This window comes from Nerophis ophidion, linkage group LG16 (genome assembly GCF_033978795.1).
Source record: "Nerophis ophidion isolate RoL-2023_Sa linkage group LG16, RoL_Noph_v1.0, whole genome shotgun sequence".
NCBI lineage: Eukaryota > Metazoa > Chordata > Actinopteri > Syngnathiformes > Syngnathidae > Nerophis > Nerophis ophidion.
Window position 1 is genome coordinate 37355206 of NC_084626.1, and position 24237 is coordinate 37379442.

The window sequence follows — 24237 nt, forward strand, 5'->3', positions numbered from 1 at the left end:
AGTTAATACCTGTATAGGAAATGACACAAAACATATAAATACATCAGAATGGGGATGGATTACTAAAAACTAAAATTTAATGTAAAACTTTTAAACATGCTTTTGAGTGTAAATATATTACCATAGTGAACAATTCCATAACATTAAACCTGAACCCAAATCCATTCAATGGAAAAATAAGTCCAAGCTACAGTAATTATTAATCATAACTAAATAATGCTTCATTGAAAAATTATATGTAATTATTGTGTATCCATATTAACAGTAAATTCATGATTCATTATTAAACAATAATTGCATAATAATCATGTTGGCTAATGAATCAGGTTCAATAAAATAGTTTAGATTAGATTAGATAGTACTTTATTTATTCCGTCAGGAGAGTTCCTTCAGGAAAATTTACATTTTCAGCACAATCCCATTCAAGATCAGACAAACATTACAGGGAGACAGAACAGGATGGCTGACGGGTCTGCCGGCTTCCAGCGCCCCTTACAAAAAAGGTGCGATACAGGTAAACAAGTGGGGGGGAAGAAAAAAATAGAAAATTAATATAAAATTAAAAAAATCGGTCTAAGCCTGGGCCCTGGAGAGGGAGTCCAGACTGAGGCCATGGGAAAAAAACAACAACAACTCATAGCCATAGTACACATGGGCGGTTTAGCTCGGTTGGTAGAGTGGCCGTATCAGCAACTTGAGGGTTGCAGGTTCGATTCCCGCTTCTGCCAACCTAGTCACTGCCGTTGTGTCCTTGGGCAAGACACTTTACCCACCTGCTTCCAGTGCGACCCACACTGGTTTGAATGTAACTTAGATATTGGGTTTTACTATGTAAAGCGCTTTGAGTCACTAGAGAAAAAGCGCTATATAAATATAATTCACTTCACTTCACTTCATGAGGGAAACATCAAAGAAAACAAAGGACATTAAAGACATTAATGCAGTGGATACAACCAGCCACTTCTACATACATACATGAATAAAAAGTTAAAGTTAAAGTGAATGAGTTGGAAATATTTGCACTTTAAATGTAATTGGTTCAAGACTTTTGCTGGTTAGAAAACAACATTGAAGCGGTTTTCAGCATATTCGGGTTTAATATAAGAAAAAATACAGTATTGCATTAAAATAAATTGAAAAAGTTGTGTTATCCGGACTGAGATGCGGTGTTTTGTCCAGGCTGTACCCTGCCTTCCGCCCGATTGTAGCTGAAATAGGCGCCAGCGCCCCCCGCCACCCCAAAGGGAATAAGCGGTAGAAAATGGATGGATGGATGGGTGTTAGCCGGATTAAAAAACTTTAAAGTGCCACCTGCAGGCTGTAATTTGACCATGGCTGGTTTAGACTGTGAATGAGTTAAGACTAGTTTAAATAACAATGCTATATCATAGCACACATGCTATAGTACATGCGTTTTAAAAAATAGTCAGATTTAGCCCAGAGATTATTTTTCATCTGCAGTCCATATTTACCATAATGTTAAAAAGGCAGCCAAATTCACCAGCACAGACTCGAGATAAAAAAAACAGGAGACTAAAATATAGACAGTCCCAGACACAGCGCTCAGAATCGTGTAATAAGGGAGTATGGCCAACTAAATAACAGGCGCCATGACTGCCACCAATGACAAGATGCATGGAATTGCTTTCGTTTTGACGTTAGTTTTTCTGACGAAATAAACCAAAATAATATGTCTACATGTAGTTGTAAACATACTCCTGCTCATAGTTAAAAAAAAACATGCTTCTATTTCATCAAAGTAGAATTTGGCAGCCTTATTTGATGCACTATGCAGTGTTTAGTGACCAGAAGGCTATATAACGCGCACCCGACAGCGCAAGAAACATTACAAAAATATACAGAACGACCCAAAAAATATTTTTTTGCCAAAATATTCATTAGCTTTGGACCAACAATCAAGGAGAAGTTATGACTTTTGTATGAATGAGGTATGTCAACTGTGGTGGCTGCCTCCAATGTATTGTTTGTAATCACTGTGCTATGTCTGTGCTTTTAGACTTAGACAAACTTTATGATCCACTATCATCTATTATTACACCTCAAATCTGGTTGATTTTACTCTTACAATGTCTACTCCGTCTATTTGTATTTGTGTTCAACTTTCTCATCAGCATTATTTTAGTTTACTGATATTCACGGGTAGTCTGTTTTTGCCAAATCATCCCTTTAAATTGTTAATTTCTTTCATTATTTGTATTAGCTTTGCCGTGTTCTCTCCTGAACAAAACGCACATATTTGTTCCTGTGTATACCTCGCACAAGACACCGTAGTGCATGGGTGTCAAATTCTGGCCCGCGGGCCAAATTTGGCCCGCCGTGTAATTTCATTTGGCCCTTGAGGCAATATCAAATTAACATTAGAGCTGGCCCGCTAGTATTATACAGCGGCGGTGTCGCTGTAACACTGCATTCACCGCTAATACTCATACTTGCTAACCAAATTTCGGGAGAACAGCCGCACTGTAACACAACATAAACACAACAGAACAAATACACAGAACCCCTTGCAGTACTACCTCTTCCTGGGCGCTAAAATATAGAAATGTATTATTAGCCTGTTTATTTTGATATTTACCTGAGAAGGCTGCAAATAGAAAAGAGGCATTCAATTTCTATTTCAATTTGATTTGATATGCCATTGTTATTTTGAAATTATTAGTATTATTTGAAACTCGATTTTGCATGTCACTATAAAATTATATAAGTCTCGCTTGTTCAATATTCAATGCAAAACTTGTTTGGGTCCCTATTAAAAGGTTAATTTGTTCAACCTTGGCCCGCGGCTTTGTTCAGTTTAAAATTTTGGCCCACTCTGTATTTGAGTTTGACACCCCTGCCGTAGTTGCTGGCTCTCCAGTGTTGACGGCGAACCTTCACTTTCCATACTTCCGGATGGCGGGTAAAGCGATGTAAAAGCTTTCGACATTTTCTACGGGTGGAGCAGCCCCAGGGCATTTTTACACGTCAAAAAAGTAACGAGGATGCGCCATAGACACATAGCAACAGCTTAAAGTTAGAAGCAGTCATGGCGCCCTGGAGTCACATGAGTGCCTTTTGACTAATCATTGACTGCCTTTATGCACGACTCTGACAGGACTGAATCAACAGCGCCTCTGCTGGTTGAAGCCAGGAAGTGCATTTCATGACATGATCAATCAACAATCACTTCCGCATAATCGACTAAATTAATCAATCAATCAAACCCTTTGAATATAACCATATTACACATGGCTGTAACATTGAATCAATGATCATGCCATTTAATAAAAGCAGCTTCTTAGTTACGAACGAGTCAACTTGCAGAAGACGGAAAATTGGTGTTTCTTGAAAGTCTTAAAATAATGACTTCACGTTCCCAGTAACACCATAGTAGCACTCTGCCCTCCTGCCTGTGATAGGAACATAATAAGTCTGTGTGTCTCTTTCACCGAGCCAGACACGTGTATGCATGTGCGTGTGTGTGTGTGGACGCATTATTATTTGAACCATTAAGCTATTAGAGTTACTGTCCTTCCTTTCCATTCCTGCCTTTTTAAGTTTATTAGTGTGTCCATTAGGGGTGTAACGATACATAGAAATTTCAGTTCGGTGCGTACTTCGGTTTAGAGGTCATGGTTCCGTTCATTTTCAGTACAGTAAGAAGATAAAACAAAATATACATTTTTTTGGTTATTTATTTACCAAATTTGTAAACAATGGCATAACATACATATACACACAAGGTACATTGCCAGGGTTAATGTGGTCAACATAACAAATAAAAACTAAATAAGATAAGGCTCAGAATGGTTTCCTAACAAAACCTTTCTACATAAAAAAGTGCTTTTTTTGATTGATTGATTGAGACTTTTATTAATAGATTGCACAGTACAGTACATATTCCGTACAATTGACCACTAAATGGTAACACTCCAATAAGTTTTTCAACTTGTTTAAGTCGGGGTCCACGTTAATTAACATTAAACTGCCTCCAGTTGTTGCTCAGAAAAAAAAAATGACAAAACTTTTCTTCTACATATAAAAAGTGCAACATTTGTTGCATAACATTTGTTATTGCTGTAGCCCTGCCTGGCTGGCCGAGGAGAGGCTGCTTGAATGCGGTGTTTGCACCACGCTCCTCTTTGTCTTCCTTAAAGCGAGGTTGACTTGGGGGTGATGCCGCTTCAAAGGGGTTAGCTTTTTTTTGGGGGGGGGGATGGTAGAAAAGTTAATCTGAGGCTGAGTTGACTTGAAACTGTTTAATGTTGCACTGGGGGGGGGGTAGTTGGGTTTTTTTTTTTTTTTTTTTTTGGGTCATTAAAAAGGGAGGTTTTTGTCATGAAAAAGGGAGTTTTTTTGGGTTGGTGCACTAATTATAAGTGTATCTAGTGTTTTTTATGTTGATTTAATAAAAAAAAAATCATAAAAAATTATTCTGCGGCCGGATACCAATCGAGCGGTGGTTGGGGACCACTGTTATAAACAACTCACCCAGTGATGAAGTGCGTTTCTACAGCCACAATAATACATTTGTTAAAACATCACAATATAACATAATCACGGTTCGGTATGTACCTCGCTTTTAAAGTAAAATGTTTGTACAAGACACCAGTTTGAATAGTGTGAAGAATTATTTTCTTGCTAGTTAATTAAAGCACTTATAGTTTCATTGCCCACTTCTAGTAAACAATGGCATCACACTGCTTTCGTGTTATCCACTATCCACTGCTACTATATTTCACCCGTAAGGTCCAGTTTTCCCAAACAGAATGTTTTTCTGCTTTCTGGCAAAGGCTTCTCCTTGATACTATCATTAGCCATGACTCCTGCTAGCCAGCTCGATTTACTCAGATTTACTCTATTTATATGAATCACTGCACCCCTTACCGGAATTCATACAGCTGTGCCCCCTAGTGGCTTTGTGTAACACAGTGGATTATATCGACGTAATCTAGTTGGATACTATGATCTTTAGGGAATGTCACATTGCATCTACTCTACATATTTTGTCTTCCTTCTTAAAGATCGAGCATCTGTATGGCCTGACTGTGTTCGAAAACTACCTGTACGCCACCAACTCGGACAACGCTAACATGCAGCCCAAAACCAGCGTGATACGCATCAACCGCTTTAACAGCACAGACTACCAGGTGGTGACACGCGTGGACAAGGGAGGCGCGCTGCATGTCTACCATCAAAGACGCCAACCACCCGGTGCGTGTCTTTTCTCTCACATACAAGCACGTCTACGAATAGCACATTTGGTTTTTGTCTGACATCCCCCATCTACTCCTTTGCAGTCCGAAGCCACGCTTGTGAGGTGGACCAGTTTGGAAAAGCGGGAGGCTGCTCAGACATCTGTCTGCTTGGAAACGGACACAAAACCCGGACATGTCGCTGTCGCTCCGGCTTTAGCTTGGGAAATGACGGCAAGTCTTGCAAAAGTGAGTAGCAATCGTTCAAATTGAGTCGCGGGACGTAAACATTTCAAATCACGGTTATTGTTATCATTATTATCACGGTATTGTTGAATGTGCTCAAAAAGTACTTTTACACACAATGAAATCTTTAAAGGGGAACATTATCACAATTTCAGAAGGGTTAAAACCAATAAAAATCAGTTCCCAGTGGCTTTTTTTATTTTTCGTAAAATTTTTCAAAATTGTACCCATCATGGAATATCCCGAAAAAAGGCTTTAAAGTGCCTGATTTTCGCTCTGTAAATCCACCCGTCTATTTTCCTGTGACGTCACATAGTGACGCCAAAACAAACAAACATGGCGGATATTACAGAAAGATATAGCGACATTAGCTCGGATTCAGACTCGGATTTCAGCGGTTTAAGTGATTCAACAGATTACGCATGTATTGAAACAGATGGTTGGAGTGTGGAGGCAGATAGCGAAAACGAAATTGAAGAAGAAACTGAAGCTATAGCTATAGCTATTGCAGCTATTCGGCGATCGCCTTCTAACCAACGATTGCATCTTTTGACCACTGGAGCAACTTCAATCCGTCGATTGGTAAGTGTTTGTTTGGCATTAAATGTGGGTGGAGGGAAAAGCTGGATGCAAATATAGCTACAAATGTATATACAGCTAGCCTACATAGCATGTTAGCATCGATTAGGTGGCAGACATGCCGTGACCAAATATCTCTGATTAGCACATAGGTCAAAAACATCAACAAAACTCACTTTTGTGATTTCGTTGACTTTATCGTTGGAAATGCATCTGCTTTGAGTGTTGCAAGATATCCACACATCTCTGTCGTAGCATCGCTATCGTCGGTAAAATGTGCAGAACAAACGAAGGACTTTCGCATCTTTTGACACTGGTGCCACTTGAGTCAGTCGATTGTTATGTGTTTGTTTGGCATTAAATGTGGATGGAGGGAAAGGCTGGATGCAAATATAGCTACAAATGAGGCATAAGGATGCAATATGTACATACAGCTAGCCTAAATAGCATGTTAGCATCGATTAGCATGCTGTGCTAATCGATGCACACTCCCTGTAAGTCAACTTGAATCCGTCCCTGATTGTGTTGTTACACCTCCGACAACACACCGACGAGGCATGATGTCTCCAAGGTACGGAAAACAGTCGAAAAAACGGAAAATAACAGAGCTGATTTGACTTGATGTTTGTAATGTGTTTGAGAAAATGACGGATTGATTCCCGTTGTGACGTCACGGGTGAAAGGTCATCGCTCCGACAGCGAACAATTGAAAGGCGTTTAAATCGCCAAATTCACCCTTTTAGAGTTCGGAAATCGGTTAAAAAAACATATGGTCTTTTTTCTGCAACATCAAGGTATATATTGACGCTTACATAGGTCTGCTGATAATGTTCCCCTTTAAACTAGGGGTGTCTAGTGATTATTTTTTTATCAGATTAATCACACTCTTGAACTATGATTCATTATGATTAATAACAGGTTATTAGCTTGCATAAATAAAATGTGCTTTAGAAAATACCCCAATTTTGGATATAAATGCAATTTGGTAGTCGGAATGTCATAAAGGAACGTTTTCACTGAACTGCAAGTCATTTATTTGCTCAAAATGTGGTGACAGTAAGTATGAAAATGATGCACACTTTCTTTAAAGTCTTTGCAATAATATAGAAAACTAGGTACAGATGTACAGTACATGAATAATTAATGTAGTAAACACACTGTGACGGGTCTCCAACCCGGATCGTGTGGGGTGCAGTGCCGATCGATACAGGACGCATCATAACAGGATTGACTCGAGTTTATTATTTCAATAAACAAGTTGTTCTAGAAGTCTGTCGCGCCAATTTCTAGCTCGCCGGCTCTTCCTGTTTGTCGCGGCGCACCTTTCGGTGGCCGGTGGCTGCGTCTGCTGCGGGGGCTCATCTTGCTCGGGGTCTCTCTCGTCGTGATCGTGCTCGTCGTTCGCCGTGGTCTTCTCGCCTACTTCTGCCCCGAGTGTTCCTCCTTAGCCCCTTTCATGCTGCAGCAGAGGATGCTGGGATTGAGAACAGGTGTGTAGTTTACGCACCTGACTTGGCTGGCTGCAGCGTTGCTCCGAGTGCGCCCCGCCTCTCTGCTTCGCTGCATGCTCCGCCTTCTCGCCGCCATCTTGGGCCGGACCATCGTTTGTCCGAGCCTGCTGTCGGCTCGTCGGCTCCGTCTCTCCACACACACCCAGGAATAACTTTACATCATTGCCTGCATTTACTCTCCTTTAGTTTAAAAAAAAGTTAAAGTACCAATGTTTACCAGTTGTTTAAAGAAATATAAAGCATTTTGCAGCACTTGGTCTTCACAGATGTTAAATGGCTGTCCATTTTGAAAAGGCATTATTTAATTTCGCTGTTGTAAACGCAGATAAACTCAGCCAGCATAGTTTGTTGTCCTCTGTTTGCTGTCCATGAAGCATTCACGCTAGCGACGCCATTCTCACGTTCATGTTTCGCGTTAAGATGATATTTTAAACTTGATGTGCGCAGACAATAAGATAGTTTGTCGCTGCAATACTAACTAATTATCACATTTTTATGTATATTTCCATCTGAGTTTGTTATGAATGCTGCAGGAGGTGATCACTGCCTGTGCAATGCGCGCTGCCTTCAGGCGGTCAAAACAAACAGTGATAAATCTTCATTCATTTAGGTAACGCAATATCTTTTTTAATAATTAATCACATGTTAACACCTTAATTTTAACAGCCCTATTTTAAACCAAGTTTTATTTTGAAAAAATTATAAATTAAATAAATAATAAAAAAATCACACATTATACTTTCCTCGGCAGAATAAATATTACATATTTTTCTGGCTTCTTGGGAGCCACAAGATTTGTTTTAAAGGCCTACTGAAATGAGATTTTCTTATTTAAACGGGGATAGCAGGTCCATTCTATGAATCATACTTGATCATTTTGCGATATTGCCATATTTTTTCTGAAATGATTTACTAGAGAACATCGACGATAAAGTTCTGTAATAAAAAAGCCTTGCCTGTACCGGAAGTAGCAGACGATGTGCGCGTGATGTCACCGGTGTGAGGGCTCCTCACATCATCCAGCAGCAAGAGTTATTCGGACCGAGAAAGCGAAAATTTCCCCATTAATTTGAGCGAGGATAAAAGATTCGTGGATGATGAAATTTAGAGTGAATGACTAAAAAAAAAAAAATTAATAAAATTAAGTAAAAAAACAAAATGCGATTGCATTGGGAGCGATTCAGATGTTTTTAGACACATTTACTAGGAAAATTCTGGGAAATCCCTTATCTTTCTATTGTGTTGCTAGTGTTTTAGTGAGTTAAATAGTACCTGTGTTGACGCCAGTCTCTGAGGGAAGTCACGAAACTCCAGCAGGACAGAAGCTCCGCTGATCTCCGGTAAGAGGCGACTTTTTACCACAATTTTTGCGCGATGAAAAGAGACGACTTTTAGCCATAAGTGGTGCTGGGCTAATATGTCCCTTCCAACCAATAACGTCACAAACGCGCGTCATTATTTTGCAACGTTTTCAACAAGAAACTCCGCCGGAAATTTAAAATTGTAATTTAGTAAACTAAAAAGGCCGTATTGGCATGTGTTGCAATGTTAATATTTCATCATTGATATATAAACTATCAGACTGCGTGGTCGGTAGTAGTGGGTTTCAGTAGGCCTTTAAAGGCCTACTGAAATGAGATTTTCTTATTTAAACGGGGATAGCAGGTCCATTCTATGTGTCATACTTGATCATTTCGCGATATTGCCATATTTTTACTGAAAGGATTTAGTAGAGAAAATCGACGATAAAGTTCGCCACTTTTGGTACTTCTTGAAAAAGCCTCGCCTTTACCGGAAATCGCAGTAGATGACGTCGCGAGTGTGGGGGCTCCTCATATATTCACATTGTTTTTAATGGGAGCCTCCAACAAAAACAGTTATTCGGAGCGAGAAAACGACAATTTCCCCATTAATTTGAGCGAGGATGAAAGATTCGTGTTTGAGGATTTTGATAGCAAAGGACTAGGGGAAAAAAAAAAAAAAAAAGTTAAAAAAAAACGCGATAGCATTGGGATGTAGTCCGATGTTTTTAAACACATTTACTAGGATAATTCTGGGAAATCCCTTATCTTTCTATTGTGTTGCTAGTGTTTTAGTGAGATTAATATTACCTGATAGTCGGAGGGGTTTGTCCACTGGTGTCTTGACGCCAATGTCTCACGGGTGTCGACCGCAGCTGTACGGACAACACAAGCTCAGCTGATATCCGGTAAGTGGCGACTTTTTAACCACAATTTTCTCACTGAAAACTGTTGGTTGACATTTGGTAGGATCCATGTTGGCTTGACCGCGCTTTGATCCATTGTAAAGTTTCAGCTCCGGGAATTTTAAACAAGGAATCACCGTGTGTTTGTGTGGCTAAAGGTTAAAGCTTCCCAACTCCATCTTTCTACCGTGACTACTCCAATATTAATTGAATAAATTGCAAAAAATTTAAGCAACACAGATCTCCAAAATACTGTGTAATTATGCTGTTAAAGCAGACAACATTTAGCTGTGTGTGTGCGTAGCGCTCATACTTCCTAAAAACCCGTGACGTCCTGCGTACACGTCATCATTACACGACGTTTTGAAGACGAAACTCCCGGGAAATTTAAAATTTAAATTTAGTAAACTAAAAAAGCCGTATTGGCATGTGTTGCAATGTTAATATTTCATCATTGATATATAAACTATCAGACCGCGTGGTGGGTAGTAGTGGGTTTCAGTAGGCCTTTAAGTGTTTCCATTTGGACTGTCAAAGATCCATCCATCCATTAATTTTGAGCTGCTGCTGCATCACCTCTGAGTTGGTGAAACTTAATACTAGATTTTTTTATCGTGCCTATCATTTAATTTAGTTATTCCTTCTAACAAGCATGTCTGTGTGTTATTTTCATCATTAATTACTATTACTGCTGTTAAATCCTTCTCGCTACAGAGCCAGAACATGAACTCTTCTTGGTCTATGGCAAGGGTCGCCCAGGCGTCATCAGGGGCATGGACATGAATGCCAAGGTGCCTGATGAGTACATGATCCCTATCGAGAATCTGATGAAGCCCAGAGCTCTGGACTTTCATGCTGAGACCGAGTTCATCTACTTTGCTGATGCCACCAACTACATCATTGGGAGGCAGAAGATCGATGGGACAGAGAGGGACACCATTCTGAAAGAAGGTAGGTTATGACACCAGTGGGGAACAAAAATCACCTACAAGAGGCTGAGTAGACTAAAAGCATGGATTCATCACAGGGATCCACACGGTGGAGGGCATTGCTGTGGACTGGATGGCGGACAACTTGTACTGGACAGACGACGGGCCCAAAAAAACTATCAGTGTGGCCCGGCTGGAAAAAGCCTCCCAGACTCGCAAGACTCTAATCGAAGATAAAATGACTCACCCTCGCGCCATTGTGGTGGATCCTCTCCATGGGTAAGGGCTAGAGGCAGAATGATGCTATTATACTTTTTTGCAATTTATTTCAGCTCTAGACAAAAGCAGGAATTATACCACTGGCATACACACTGATCGTTTTTTCTATACTGCTTGTCCTCATTCGACTCATAGGTAAGCTGAAGTCTATGCCACCTGACTTTTGGGGACATTTAAAGCGACTCTGGAGAAGTCAATAGCTATGTGCACATGGACACATTTAATCGGATTAAAAGCCTAACCGGAATAAAAATGCTTCATGTAAACACGCCATTCGAAGTGTTCTGACCCGATCATCCATGTTCAGATCAAAATTTCATTCCTATCGAGGTGGGTGGTTTATGCCGATAGCCATTTGGATCGGAGCACATGAAAACACAGCTTCCGAAATTCGGGTTGGAATTATGCTTGCTGCACATGTCTTTGATGTCAGATATACTTTGGTGGTGGATGGGGACTTAGTTGAATAGTCTCGGCTCGGGATCTTTCTGTGTGGAGTTTGCATGTTCTCCCCGTGACTGCGTGGGTTCTCTCCGGGAACTCCGGCATCCTCCTACCTCCAAAGACATTCACCTGGGGATAGGTTGATTGGCAACACAAAAAAAATGGTCCTAGCGTGTGAACATTAGTGTGAATGTCTGTCTATCTGTGTTAGCCCTGCCATGAGGTGGCAACTTGTCCGCTTGAATAAAGTTGGAATAGACTCCAGCACCCCCGCAACCTTGAGAAAGACAAGCGGTAGAAATGGATGGATGGATGAATGGAATGAAGCGATTTTCTTGCTGCTGTCTCCCCCCATATACAGTAACATGTACAGGTGTAGTGTTATATACTGTTGAATTTCTTGCTTTAAAACGAGACAAACAAAAGCGTATGGTCTGGAGTGTTGTGTCGGTGTAACAATAAAAGAAGGGATCCAGTTGTTGTCTAACGAGCTGTTTTTCACAACATTACAGCTACTCCAAGTGGTAACTGCTAGCCTCAAACACATACACAAAACGTCGTAACATGAAGACACGCTGCAACGCGTACATAATCACAACAAAAAAAGCACAGAACAACTTCATTTCAAAAAGAGAGGTAAAACAAAAGTGGTGAACAGAAGGAAAAAATTGATAAAATAAATACTGTGATAACGTCGGACAAGCAGGAATGTACAAATCCACGTTTGTTTACAGTGCAAGTTTAGTGCTTCTTCAGCACCTGGAGTGAGCGAACATGTGCAAAAGATGGCACAATAGCACAAATATTAAAGGTGCCATATGTAATAATGTGGCCAGAAATGGTACTGCAATCACGGTCAAAATGAGGTTGCCAGATACGCAGCCAAATCCAGCTCGATCGACTGCGCTATTCCATGGAACTTCAAACTTCCAATGTCTCTTACTAGGGGTTGAGGTGCTGGGACAATAATAACTGAATAGACAGATGTTTTGTCAATAACAAAAATCGAACAAACACATTTCACACAGAAATTAGGTTATTTTCAGGAAGAAGCACGTTATGCCTGCGTACAATATCACAACAATTGGCAATCATGTAGGTATTGTCAGTACTATCAGAAAACAAAGACTAATACAAACCACAACCAACGCTAGCAATGGTTATATTGGTGAAAATAAGTAGATCATCCTTAGCAGCCTAATGTATTGTCCAAAACTAAGGAGGAGACATTTACCAAGGTATGCCTACAGGCTACACGAATGAGGAATTATTTTATCATGGCTGTCTCCATACGTTTCACGTTGCCATGACGACAGCCGTGCTAGCATGCTAAGCATTACACTAGTGTGATGGTGCTTCGTTCCTAAGCATTCTTTGCACGAACATACTAGATTTGTTAGACAAGATCATACGAAATGTCCATTTCTATTTATTAAAAGTAATAAGAAAACGTACATGCCTGACTTACCTATCAAGGAGGAAATTAGCAAATTTGGTGTCGGATGGAAAAATATTCTCCGCCTTCTATAGTCTCCCTCTTTCAAAGGCATCACTGATACAAATCCTCGATTTGTTCCTGGCTTTGTCATGAATAAGTTGAGAATCGTAACGACACCTTTTAGATTTACTAAGGTCTGACATGTTTAGTAACTTAACCGAAGCAGTAGCCAGACGAATAGGGCGGTGTGTAACTGGCAACCTGGATGTGACACACTCACGGACTATGTAAATGGTTGAACGGTAGAGGACGGGACATTGAAATTAACGCAATAACAAGATTTTGGTGCTGTAAATGTAATTTTGAAATGAGCATATCCCGGCTGAACTACGGTTATCAGTTATAGAGGTATTCAAAAGGAGCATGATTTATTAATGCCTTTTGACATATCAGGGTCATTTAATGATGACTTGAAATTAATTTTTTTATATGCGTCCTTTAACACATCTTAGAGTTTATGTTAGGTAGTGCGCACTTCATAGTAAAGTATTTCGATTTAAGGTGTGATGCATGAAAAATGCATGTCATAATAATTTTTTTCAGGGTCCAAGTACACAGTAACATTGTAATTCAAATGATGATCAGATTAAATAAATGCTGTCCATGTACATGTGGCTATTTACAGGACACACAACGGAGGTCCCCGATTCGGTACGCCATCATCGACAATCTCAAATTTAACTTGAGTCGCCAGCTAGTTGGACAATAATGGCTGGTTTATTACGGAGGAGGAGGGTAAATGTACACTGGCTACTTTAAATGATGTACACGGTGCATATAGTGTTATCCCTTGGGAATATGTGCCGCTCATTTGTGTTCCTGGAAAGCACAGTGTGTGATCTCCTCTTTTACCATTTCCTTCTGTTAACCCGCTTGTCGGCAACCCGCGGCTTTAGAAAAATTAGGGAAAAAATATATTTTTTGTTTTAGTATGGTTTCTGTGTAAAGACAAACATGACACAAACCTACCTTATTGTTAGAAATCACACTGTTTATATTAAACATGCTAGAGACTATTTGGCGAGCGCCGTTTTGTCCTACTAGTTTTGGTGGTCCTTGAACTCACCGTAGTTTGTTTACATGTGCAACTTTCTCTGACTTTCTAAGACATGTTTTATGCTACTCCTTTTTTGTCTCATTTTGTCGACCAAACTTTTATTGTTGTGTGTGAAGGCACAAAGGTGAGCTTTGTTGATGTTATTGACTTGTTGGGGTGATAATCTGACATATTTGGTCACTGCATTACTGCAAGCTAATTGATGCTAACATGCTATTTAGGCTAACTGTATGTACATAGTGCATTATTATGCCTCGTTTGTAGGTATATCTTTTAGTCCTCTTAATTCAATTTATATTTGCATCTCTCATAACACATTATCTGCATGTAATATTGACTGCACATCTATACCTTTGGCTGTAATCTTACCCTCTGAGAAGCCTCCATTTTACTAATGATTTCAAATGTTGTGAAAATGTGTAGAATAAATACTGCATTTCTGTCAACAAAGTTTTGCGTCAGCCTACGACAGAGTCATTTTGATAGTTGGCTAATATACACACTTACATAATGTTTTGTCTACATTTTAAAACTTATTCAAGGCTTTTAATTTTTTGCGGCTCCAGACAGATTTATTGTTTTGTATTTTTGGTTCAACATTTTCGGTTGCCAACCTCTGTGTTAACCTACTAACAACTGGAAGGGCAGAGAAATTCTAATGTACGTTAACGCCAAATTGCACATACAGTGGGGCAAAAAAGTATTTAGTCAGCCACCGATTGTGCAAGTTCTCCCACTTAAAATGATGACAGAGGTCTGTAATTTTCATCATAGGTACACTTCAACTGTGAGAGACAGAATGTGAAAAAAATTCCAGTAATAAACATTGTAGGAATTTTAAAGAAATATTTGTAAATTATGGTGGAAAATAAGTATTTGGTCAACCATTCAAAGCTCTCACTGATGGAAGGAGGTTTTGGCTCAAAATCTCACGATACATGGCCCCATTCATTCTTTCCTTAACACAGATCAATCTTCCTGTCCCCTTAGCAGAAAAACAGCCCCAAAAGATGATGTTTCCACCCCATGTTTCACAGTAGGTGTGGTGTTCTTGGGATGCAACTCAGTATTCTTCTTCCTCCAAACACGACGAGTTGAGTTTATTCCAAAAAAGTTCTATTTTGGTTTCATCTGACCACATGACATTCTCCCAATCCTCTGCTGTATCATCCATGTATATATAATATAACTTTTTGGTATAAACTCAACTCGTCGTGTTTGGAGGAACAAGAATACTGAGTTGTATCCCAAGAACACCATTCCTACTGTCAAGCATGGGGGTGAAAACATCATGCTTTGGGGCTGTTATTCAGCTAAAGGGACAGGACGATTGATCCGTGTTAAGAAAAGAATGAATGGGGCCATGTATCGTGAGATTTTGAGCCAAAACCTCCTTCCATCAGTGAGAGCTTTGAATGGTTGACCAAATACTTATTTTCCACCATAATTTACAAATAAATTCTTTAAAATTCCTACAATGTGAATTCCTGGATTTTTTTTTTCACATTCTTTCTCTCACAGTTGAAGTGTACCTATGATGAAAATTACAGACCTCTGTCATCATTTTAAGTGGGAGAACTTGCACAATCGGTGGCTGACTAAATACTTTTTTGCCCCACTGTATTGCACACATATTGTACACGTATGTTCACAGTTATCACATGAATCATTTGGTTTCATGCATTATTCAGTAAGAAGTTGTAGAAAATGTTGGAGAATGCTGTCTCTGGCAGGATCGGGAGGAACATTCCTCGATCCACATCTGTGTATGTGAATTGTACTCGGTTGTCTTCCTGTTTACAAAATCATACCCTCGGTATAAAAGCTTTGAGACCAGTGAACACTTCTACGAATGTTTTCCTCTTCCGTCACCATATCTTCACTCTGGTTATCATTGCAAAACGTACGCATTGAAGCTCATCTCTGTGCAGTAGAGTAGCTCAGTGACACACAGGCACTCATCTGTCTCTCCCACTCTCCAACACAGAATAATCTGCCTGTGTATGGATGAGTCTTATTGCAATGACCTCCTGGGCTGTCTCCTGAGAAATACATGCTCACAAAACACACACACACGCACACACACACATTTAGTTTCCTAGTGGCAGCGTGATGTGTGTCCATGCTACCCACGGGGAAACACACTCGTCTGTGCTAATGTCTGAAATCCATCAGGCTCAGGAAGAAAAGAGAGAAGAAAATATATTTGCAGAGAGGGGGTGGGGTGGGAATTGAGACAAATGGGGATGAAATACACTCTGTGAACAAAAGTATTAGGACAGTCCTTTTAACCCTTATAGAACGCATATTACCAACACTTTAAATATCCTTAGAGGGGTCTTATACAAATGTGTGTTTGGCTTTTACACATTAAGGGCCGAATTGCTTAAGGTTAAAGGTATTAAAACACATGCAAAGCAGATCTACTCAACGTGTGCAAAGTGGATTACGTCTGTTAAGAGAGCAGAATAAGGCTATCAATCTGTTTTGCGTTTTTTGTTTTAATTAAAGTGCAAAATATATGCTGATCAACAAAACCCCCACAATGCTAGGAGAGAGAAGATGCAAATATTATTATTTAGCACACGCAATGTGATTTATCAAGACTCATGACCACTTTGCGAGCACGGTTTTGCGTTTTATTTAGCCCGTGTAAACTGATAGTTCCACATACGCCTGCGGGTTCAGTGCTCGCGCTGCACAGACAAAGGATGGACAGATGAGAATCCTCCATCCTCCCTGTGTTTGTCAACATTTTGGACGGTCAGACAGAAAAAATATTAGACACATCGTCTTCTAAGCAACATTATTTTATAATTTTATAGCTGCTAGAGGACTTAAGGGGCTGATTGTAACAAATTCAATTTAATGCACTTTGGTATTTTTTTAATGACGTTCGGTTTTTTCAGATGGAACATCCATCTATCCATATTCTATTGCATGTCCCTTATGGGGTTGCGGGGGTGCTGGAGCCTGTCCCAGCTGCACATGGGCGGTAGGTGATGTACATCTTGGACAAGTCGCCACCTCATCACAGGGCCAACACAGAGACAACATTCACACACTCGGGCCAATTTTTAGTGTTGCCAATCAACCTATCACCAGGTGCATGTCTTTGGAGGTGGGAGGAAGCCGGAGTACCACGCAGTCACGGGGAGATTATGAAAACTCCACACAGAAATATCCCGAGCCCAGGATCAAACTCAGGACCTTCGTATTGTGAGGGACATGCACTAATCCCTGTTCCACTGTGCTGCCTCAGATAGAATATATATTATTAAAATATTCTTTAAATCTTTATTTATATACCAATTTTTTTGCGCCTCTCTCCAAAGAGCGCACCTTGGGTGTTAAAAAAAAAGTGGTGTCAATGTAGATGCACTGCAGCACTGCTTCTAAAATGCCCAGAACAAGTAGTACATGTCACCTGCATGTTTGAAAACATAGCAAGAAGCCACAGGTAGGCATGATAACATGAATGTGCAATAAATGTGGTGACGCCCTGTATAGTACTTGCAAAATCATCATTTAAATAAGGCGGTCTCCACCACTTTACAATTGTACATGCAGTCTTAGTAAATCGCAGTCCAAATTCAGTTACTTCATTAATGTATATCCATATCTTGTTTGGTGGCACAGTCTGACCTACTCGTCTTAGATGACTTGGTGACGTTATTTTTTTCATCCTAATGCATCTTAATAAAGCGATATTTTCCTTTAACCTCAGTAAACATGTCTGTTTTCTTCAGATGGATGTACTGGACGGACTGGGAGGAAGATCCTAAGGAGAGCAAACGAGGCAAAATTGAACGCGCTTGGATGGACGGCTCCAATAGGAACGTTTTCCTAACCAGCAAGACGGTGCTGTGGCCCAATGGCCTGAGCTTGGACATCCCTCAGGGAATCCTTTACTGGGTGGATGCCTACTATGACCGTATCGAGATGGTCTACCTCAACAGCTCTGAGCGCAAGGTAAGAATCGCCATTATTGACCTTATATGGAATTAACTTCTAATGCCATGGTTTGGTTCATTATTCACCATGATGTATTATTTTTAGCTGCCATCCATCCATCTTCTTCTGTTAATCCGAATTCGGGTCGCCCAGACTTCCTTCTCCCCAGCCACTTCGTCGAGCTCTTCCCTGGGGATCCCGAGGCGTTCCCAGGCCAGCCGGGAGACATAGTCTTCCCAACGTGTCCTGGGTCTTCCCCGTGGCCTCCTACCGGTTGGACGTGCCCTAAACACCTCCCTAGGGAGGGCTTTCGGGTGGCATCCAGACCAGATGCCTGAACCACCTCATCTGGCTCCTCTCGATGTGGAGGAGCAGCGGCTTTACTTTGAGTTCCTCCCGGATGACAGAGCTTCTCACCCTATCTCTAAGGGAGAGCCCCGCCACACGGCGGAGGAGACTCATTTCGGCTGCTTGTACCCGTGATCTTATCCTTTCGGTCATGAACCAAAGCTCATGAGTATGGGTGAGGATGGGAACGTAGATCAACCGGTAAATCGAGAGCTTTGCCTTCCGGCTCAGCTCCTTCTTCACCACAACGTCCGCATTACTGAAGACGCTGCACCGATCCGCCTGTTGATATCACGATCCACTCTTCCCTCACTCGTGATTGAGGAAGTCTTCGAAGTATTCCTTCCACCTATCCACAACACCCGCAGTTGAGGTCAGCAGAACACCATCCGCACCATACTCGGTATTTATAGTGCACTGCTTCCCCTTCCTGAGGCGGCGGATGGTGGTCCAGAATCGCTTCGAAGCCGTCCGGAAGTCGTTTTCCATGGCTTCCCCGAACTCCTCCCATGTCCGAGTTTTTGCCTCCACGACCGCTGAAGCTGCACACCGCTTGGCCTGTCGGTACCTGTCCGCTGCCTCCGGAGTCCTATGAGCCAAAGAACCTGATAGGACTCCTTCTTCAGCTTGGACGGCATCCCTCACCGCTGGTGTCCACCAACGGGTTTTAGGATTACCGCCCCGACAGGCACCAACTACAAGTACCTTGTGGCCACAGCTCCAATCAGCCGCCTCGACAATAGAGGTGCGGAACATGGTCCACTCGGACTCAATGTCCAGCACCTCCCTCGTGACATGTTCAAAGTTCTTCCGGAGGTGGGAATTGAAACTTTCTCTGACAGGAGACTCTGCCAGACGTTCCCAGCAGACCCTCACAATGCATTTGGGCCTGCCAAGTCTGTCCGGCATCCTCCCCCACCATCTCACCACCATAGCTGCCATATTAATCCAAAAACTGAACTTTTGTATTTGCACAATCAATAAACAGTATTTAAAACCCTGAAGTGGATCCAAAAGACCTTAATTGTCGAATAGCGGTGAGTCCAGCTGAGAATCAGGAAGCTTTTTATTTGTGTTTTTATGGTTGTTTGGTAATGGTGTCTTAAATGTTAACTGCCTAGATTTTCAGCGTAATTAGCTGGAAACAGGTAGGAATTAAAAGGAAGTTCTTTAGCCTCACATTTTATCCTCTTCCCCCGCTTTCCTCACACGTAAAGACGGTGTACGAGGGCCAGGAACTGAACCACGCCTTTGGTCTCTGCCATTATAAACACTTCTTGTTCTGGAACGAGTATCGAAGTGGCAGTATTTTCAAGTTGGACACCACCACGGGCACTGCCACCCTGCTCCGCAACGAGAGACCGCCTATTTTTGAAATACGCATGTACGATGCTCAGCAGCAACAAGGTAAAGTCGGTGTCAACATACCGGCCTTTTTTTCAGTGTGCGCTTTAGTGTTCGTTAAGTGACCTTACCTTCTTTTCTTGCAGGTTCTAATGCGTGTCGTGTGCACAATGGAGGATGCACCAGCCTCTGTTTGGCCATACCGGGCGGCCGGCAGTGTGCTTGTGCAGAAGACCAAATACTAGACCCCACTGACAACACCAGCTGCAAAGGCAAGTACCGTATTTCCTTGAATAGTCACCGGGGCGCTAATTATTTTAAAACCTCTTCTCACTCCTCCACTTATTCAAGGCATGTTGTAAAAGTAAGCAGGCGCTAATAGTTTTAAAACCTCTTCTCACCCCTGTAGTTATCATTGGCATGCAGTAAAAAATTGAGTGTGATAAAAAAAAAATTAATAAAAAATTATTCTGCGGCCGCGGTCTGGTGGTTGGGGACTGCTGTTCTACAACATGTAATCGCGCCCACCTTTACACCATGCTATCTGCGTGCCGGCCGGACGCATGCATTTTGCTGCTTCTCATACGAGATTGCAATGCATACTTGGTCGACAGCCATAACTTTTACACTGATGGTTGTGATATAAACAACTTTAACACTCTTACCAATATGTGCCACATTCTGTGGACCCACACCAAACACATTTCTGAAGAACATCGGCTCTGTAACACAAGAATTACCCACAATGCCATCCATCCATAACTCTTAGCTATATTATACACGCGCCCCCAACCCCGCCCACCTCAACCGACGCACGGAGAAAGGGGGGGGCAATTGGTGCTAGCGGGGTGTATAATATAGCCAAGAGTCATGGATGGATGGCATTGTGGGTAATTCTTATGTTGCGTTTATAATGTGTTACAGAGCCTATGTTCTCCCGAAATGTGTTTGGTGTGGGTTCACAGAGTTTGGCATATATTAGTAAGGATGTTAAAGTTGTTTATACCACAACCATCAGTGTGATCAGTAGGGCTGTGGAACAAGACCCCTGGTTTACACATAGTAAAAGCAATAAAAAAACTCCTCCGCCATTTTGAAAATGACGACAGGTGAAGTGTCCTTCGTGACGTCACGAATTTGACCCGGCGGTAAAAGAAGGCATGCTCTAATAAATTTCGGGAGCGAGTTTGACCCGGCAGTAATTCAAGGAAGGCGCATATTACATGCCCGGCGGCTATTCAAGGAAATACGGTATCTACTCTGTTTTCAACTTTTGGTTAGAGAAAACAGGTGAAATAATTGCATTTGATTCAATGATTGACTGACTAATGACTCAACTTTAAAGTGGTGGGTGGGATTGGACAAACGTACTGTATATTGTCAACTGTATTGGAATCACTCCTACACTTTACATTTATGTTTCACAAACCATCATAATAGCAGTAGAAAGACTCCATATTAGTTAGGAGAGTCTAAATAAACATTAGACATGTCATTTGATGAATCATGCAATCGCTCCTCTGCTTGTGATACAAAGAGCAGATGAAAACCTGTTGCTGTTGAAATTCTAGATAAGGTAAAGATAGAGAGGACGAACCGTCGGGATTGGCCCAACGTAGTCAACGTAACCATGCATGTCCAACTGTATTGCAATTACCCCTCCACTTTACATGTCGGTTTCACTAGCCTTTATAATAGAGAGGAGTATAAAGACTTCAAATTAGTTGAATAAGTCAAGACATACCATTTAATTATTTGATCGCTCCTGCACATGTGATACAGACAGCAGATAAAAAATTGTGGATTGCAAAATTGTAGCTCATGTACTCTGGAGACAAAATTAGTATGGTGTTGGGATTGGCATGATATAACACAAACACAAGCACATATATTAAAATGACTCCTCCCCATTACGGTTAGGTTTCACAAACCTTTTCACAAAAGGGACGGCGTGGCGCAGTGAGAGAGTGGCCGTGCGCAACCCGAGGGTCCCTGGTACAATCCCCACCTAGTACCAATCTCGTCACGTCCGTTGTGTCCTGAGCAAGACACTTCACCCTTGCTCTTGATGGGTGCTGGTTAGTGCCTTGCATGGCAGCTCCCTCCATCAGTGTGTGAATGTGTGTGTGAATGTGTAAATCTGGAAGTAGTGTCAAAGCGCTTTGTGTACCTTGAAGGTAGAAAAGCGCTTTACAAGTACAACCCATTTATCATTGTTTAAACCTTCATTAAAGAAAGCAGCAGAAATACTCCAAATATTCCTATTTTGAAATATTATGTCCAAATAAAGACATGTCATTTATTAAATGCAATCATTCCTTTGCAAGCGAAACAGAGCGGATAAAATATTGTATATGTTGAAATTATAAGTGATGTGAAGACAGAAAATACATGCCATCTAGATTGACCCGAGTTGGAAAGGATTAGACAAAGCCAACACCAGCAAGCACACACATGCAGGGTAGCCAACTGAATTGCGATCATTTCTCCACAATACATTTACATTTCACATTTAATATAGAAAGTAGAAAGACTCTAAATTACTCAACAAATTCCAATTAAAGAACTGTAGTTTAATAACATTGTGTTCTTCTCCATGTGGTTCAATGCTACAGTTTGCTCAGAGAAAATAAATAGAAATCATACCTCTTACGTCTAATGCACAATCTTTGTACCTCACTGACAACTCAGCTTGTTGACATTTCACAGCCTGCGTTCAGTTCCGTTTCCAGGAAATGAGCAGTGTTGCCTAAAATGCATTAACAAATGACAAACAGTATTACTAACCCCCTGGACTTTTACCACGGTTTATCATTATACCGTGTGCCGTTACATCCCTAGTAAAGCACTGCTATTGCTTTGTCCAATCTGTGCAATTTGTGATTATATGGAAGTTTGACCCATCCATTATGTGTTTTTTTTCTTTATTTCGCCTCCTCTTATGGTCCACAGCCAACCCGTCTTACGTACCACCTCCACAATGCCAGTCTGGGGAGTTTGCCTGTAAAAATAACCGCTGCATCCAGGAGCGCTGGAAGTGCGACGGCGACAACGACTGCCTGGACAACAGCGACGAGGCTCCTGAGCTGTGCCGTGAGTTGCCGTCCAGGCATTCAAACGCACACACTCCCACACACACACATCAGGCCCACCTACTGTTGGGTCACAATACCCTTTGTAGTTTAAATCTGTGGTCCCCAACCACCAGGTACCGGGCCGCAGAATAATTTTTTATTCATTTTTATTTAAAAAAAAAAAAAAATATATATATATATATATATATATATATATATATATATATATATTAATTAAATCAACATAAAAACACAATATACACTTACAATCAGTGCACCAACCACAAAAACCTCCCTTTTTCATGACAAAGAAAAAAAAGAAAAAAAAAGGATTCCCCCGGGCCGCGGGACAAATTATTAAGCGGATACAAAAAGGTTGGGGATCACTGGTTTAAATGATAACATTGAGTCTTAAGTAAAAGAGCAGAGCACAAGTATGTCATCCAGGTGTAACACACCTACGTCTAAACTCCCGTGGCCTCTTTATCACAAATTTCTCCCCAGATAGCCTCTCACCTTTACTTTTCTTGTCTCTACTCCAGACCAGCACACTTGCCCCACTGAAAGATTCAAGTGTCAGAACAACCGCTGCATCCCACTGCGATGGTTGTGTGACGGCGACAACGACTGTGGCAACGATGAGGACGAATCCAACACCACCTGTTCGGGTTGGCAAACAAACAAATCCAAAGTGAACAGGCCCCCCTTGTGTAAATATACAGTGCGTCATCTTGTGTTGTTTTTCAGCTCGCACGTGCCCACCTAATCAGTACTCATGTGCCAGCGGGCGATGCATCCCCATTTCCTGGACGTGTGACCTGGATGACGACTGTGGGGATCGGTCTGATGAGCCTGCCTCTTGTGGTGGGTCAATGTTGCCTAGGAAAATGAATGCACAAGTCCTAAATGGCCATTTAGGAATAACAACAATAATATGAATCAAATGTATGTTGAATCTTAATTGTACACTGATTGTTCAAATATAAAGTGACGGCTTGGATAGATTGTGTAGGCCAGTGGTTCTCAAATGGGGGTACGGGTACCCCTGAGGGTACTTGAAGGTATGCCAAGGGGTACGTGAGATTTTTAAAAAATATTCTAAATATACAAACAATTCAAAAATCCTTTATAAATCTATTTATTGAATAATATTTCAACAAAATATGAAAAAACTGAAAAGAAATGCAACAATGCAATATTAAGTTTTGACAGCTAGATTTTTTGTGGACATGTTTCATAAATATTGATGTTAAAGATTAATTTTTTTTGTGAAGAAATGTTTAGAATTATTGTAATAGATGGATTTCTATTACAATCCCCAAAGAGGCCACTTTAAGTTTATGATTACTTCTATGTGTAGAAATCTTCATTTATAATTGAATCACTTGTTTATTTTTCAACAAGTTTTTAGTTATTTTTATATCTTTTTTTCCAAATAGTTCAAGAAAGACCACTACAAATGAGCAATATTTTGCAGTGTTATACAATTTAATGAATCAGAAAGTGATGACATAGTGCTTTATTTTACTTCTTTATCTCTTTTTTTCAACCAAAAATGCTTTGCTCTGATTAG

At 40.9% G+C, this 24237-nt stretch overlaps 1 protein-coding gene across 2 annotated transcripts in view; it reads left to right on the forward strand.

The window, feature by feature from the left end:
• The window catches only part of LOC133535359 (low-density lipoprotein receptor-related protein 1-like), a 296691-nt gene that overhangs the window by 160310 nt on the left and 112144 nt on the right, over window positions 1–24237 (forward strand). For both annotated transcript variants that reach the window (XM_061875132.1, XM_061875133.1), the window contains exons 9-18: window positions 5025–5214; window positions 5301–5444; window positions 10452–10688; window positions 10765–10945; window positions 17694–17916; window positions 19464–19653; window positions 19737–19862; window positions 22543–22683; window positions 23207–23332; window positions 23412–23528. In XM_061875132.1, coding sequence (XP_061731116.1) covers window positions 5025–5214; window positions 5301–5444; window positions 10452–10688; window positions 10765–10945; window positions 17694–17916; window positions 19464–19653; window positions 19737–19862; window positions 22543–22683; window positions 23207–23332; window positions 23412–23528 — 1675 coding nt within the window. The remainder of the gene's footprint in view (window positions 1–5024; window positions 5215–5300; window positions 5445–10451; window positions 10689–10764; window positions 10946–17693; window positions 17917–19463; window positions 19654–19736; window positions 19863–22542; window positions 22684–23206; window positions 23333–23411; window positions 23529–24237) is intronic.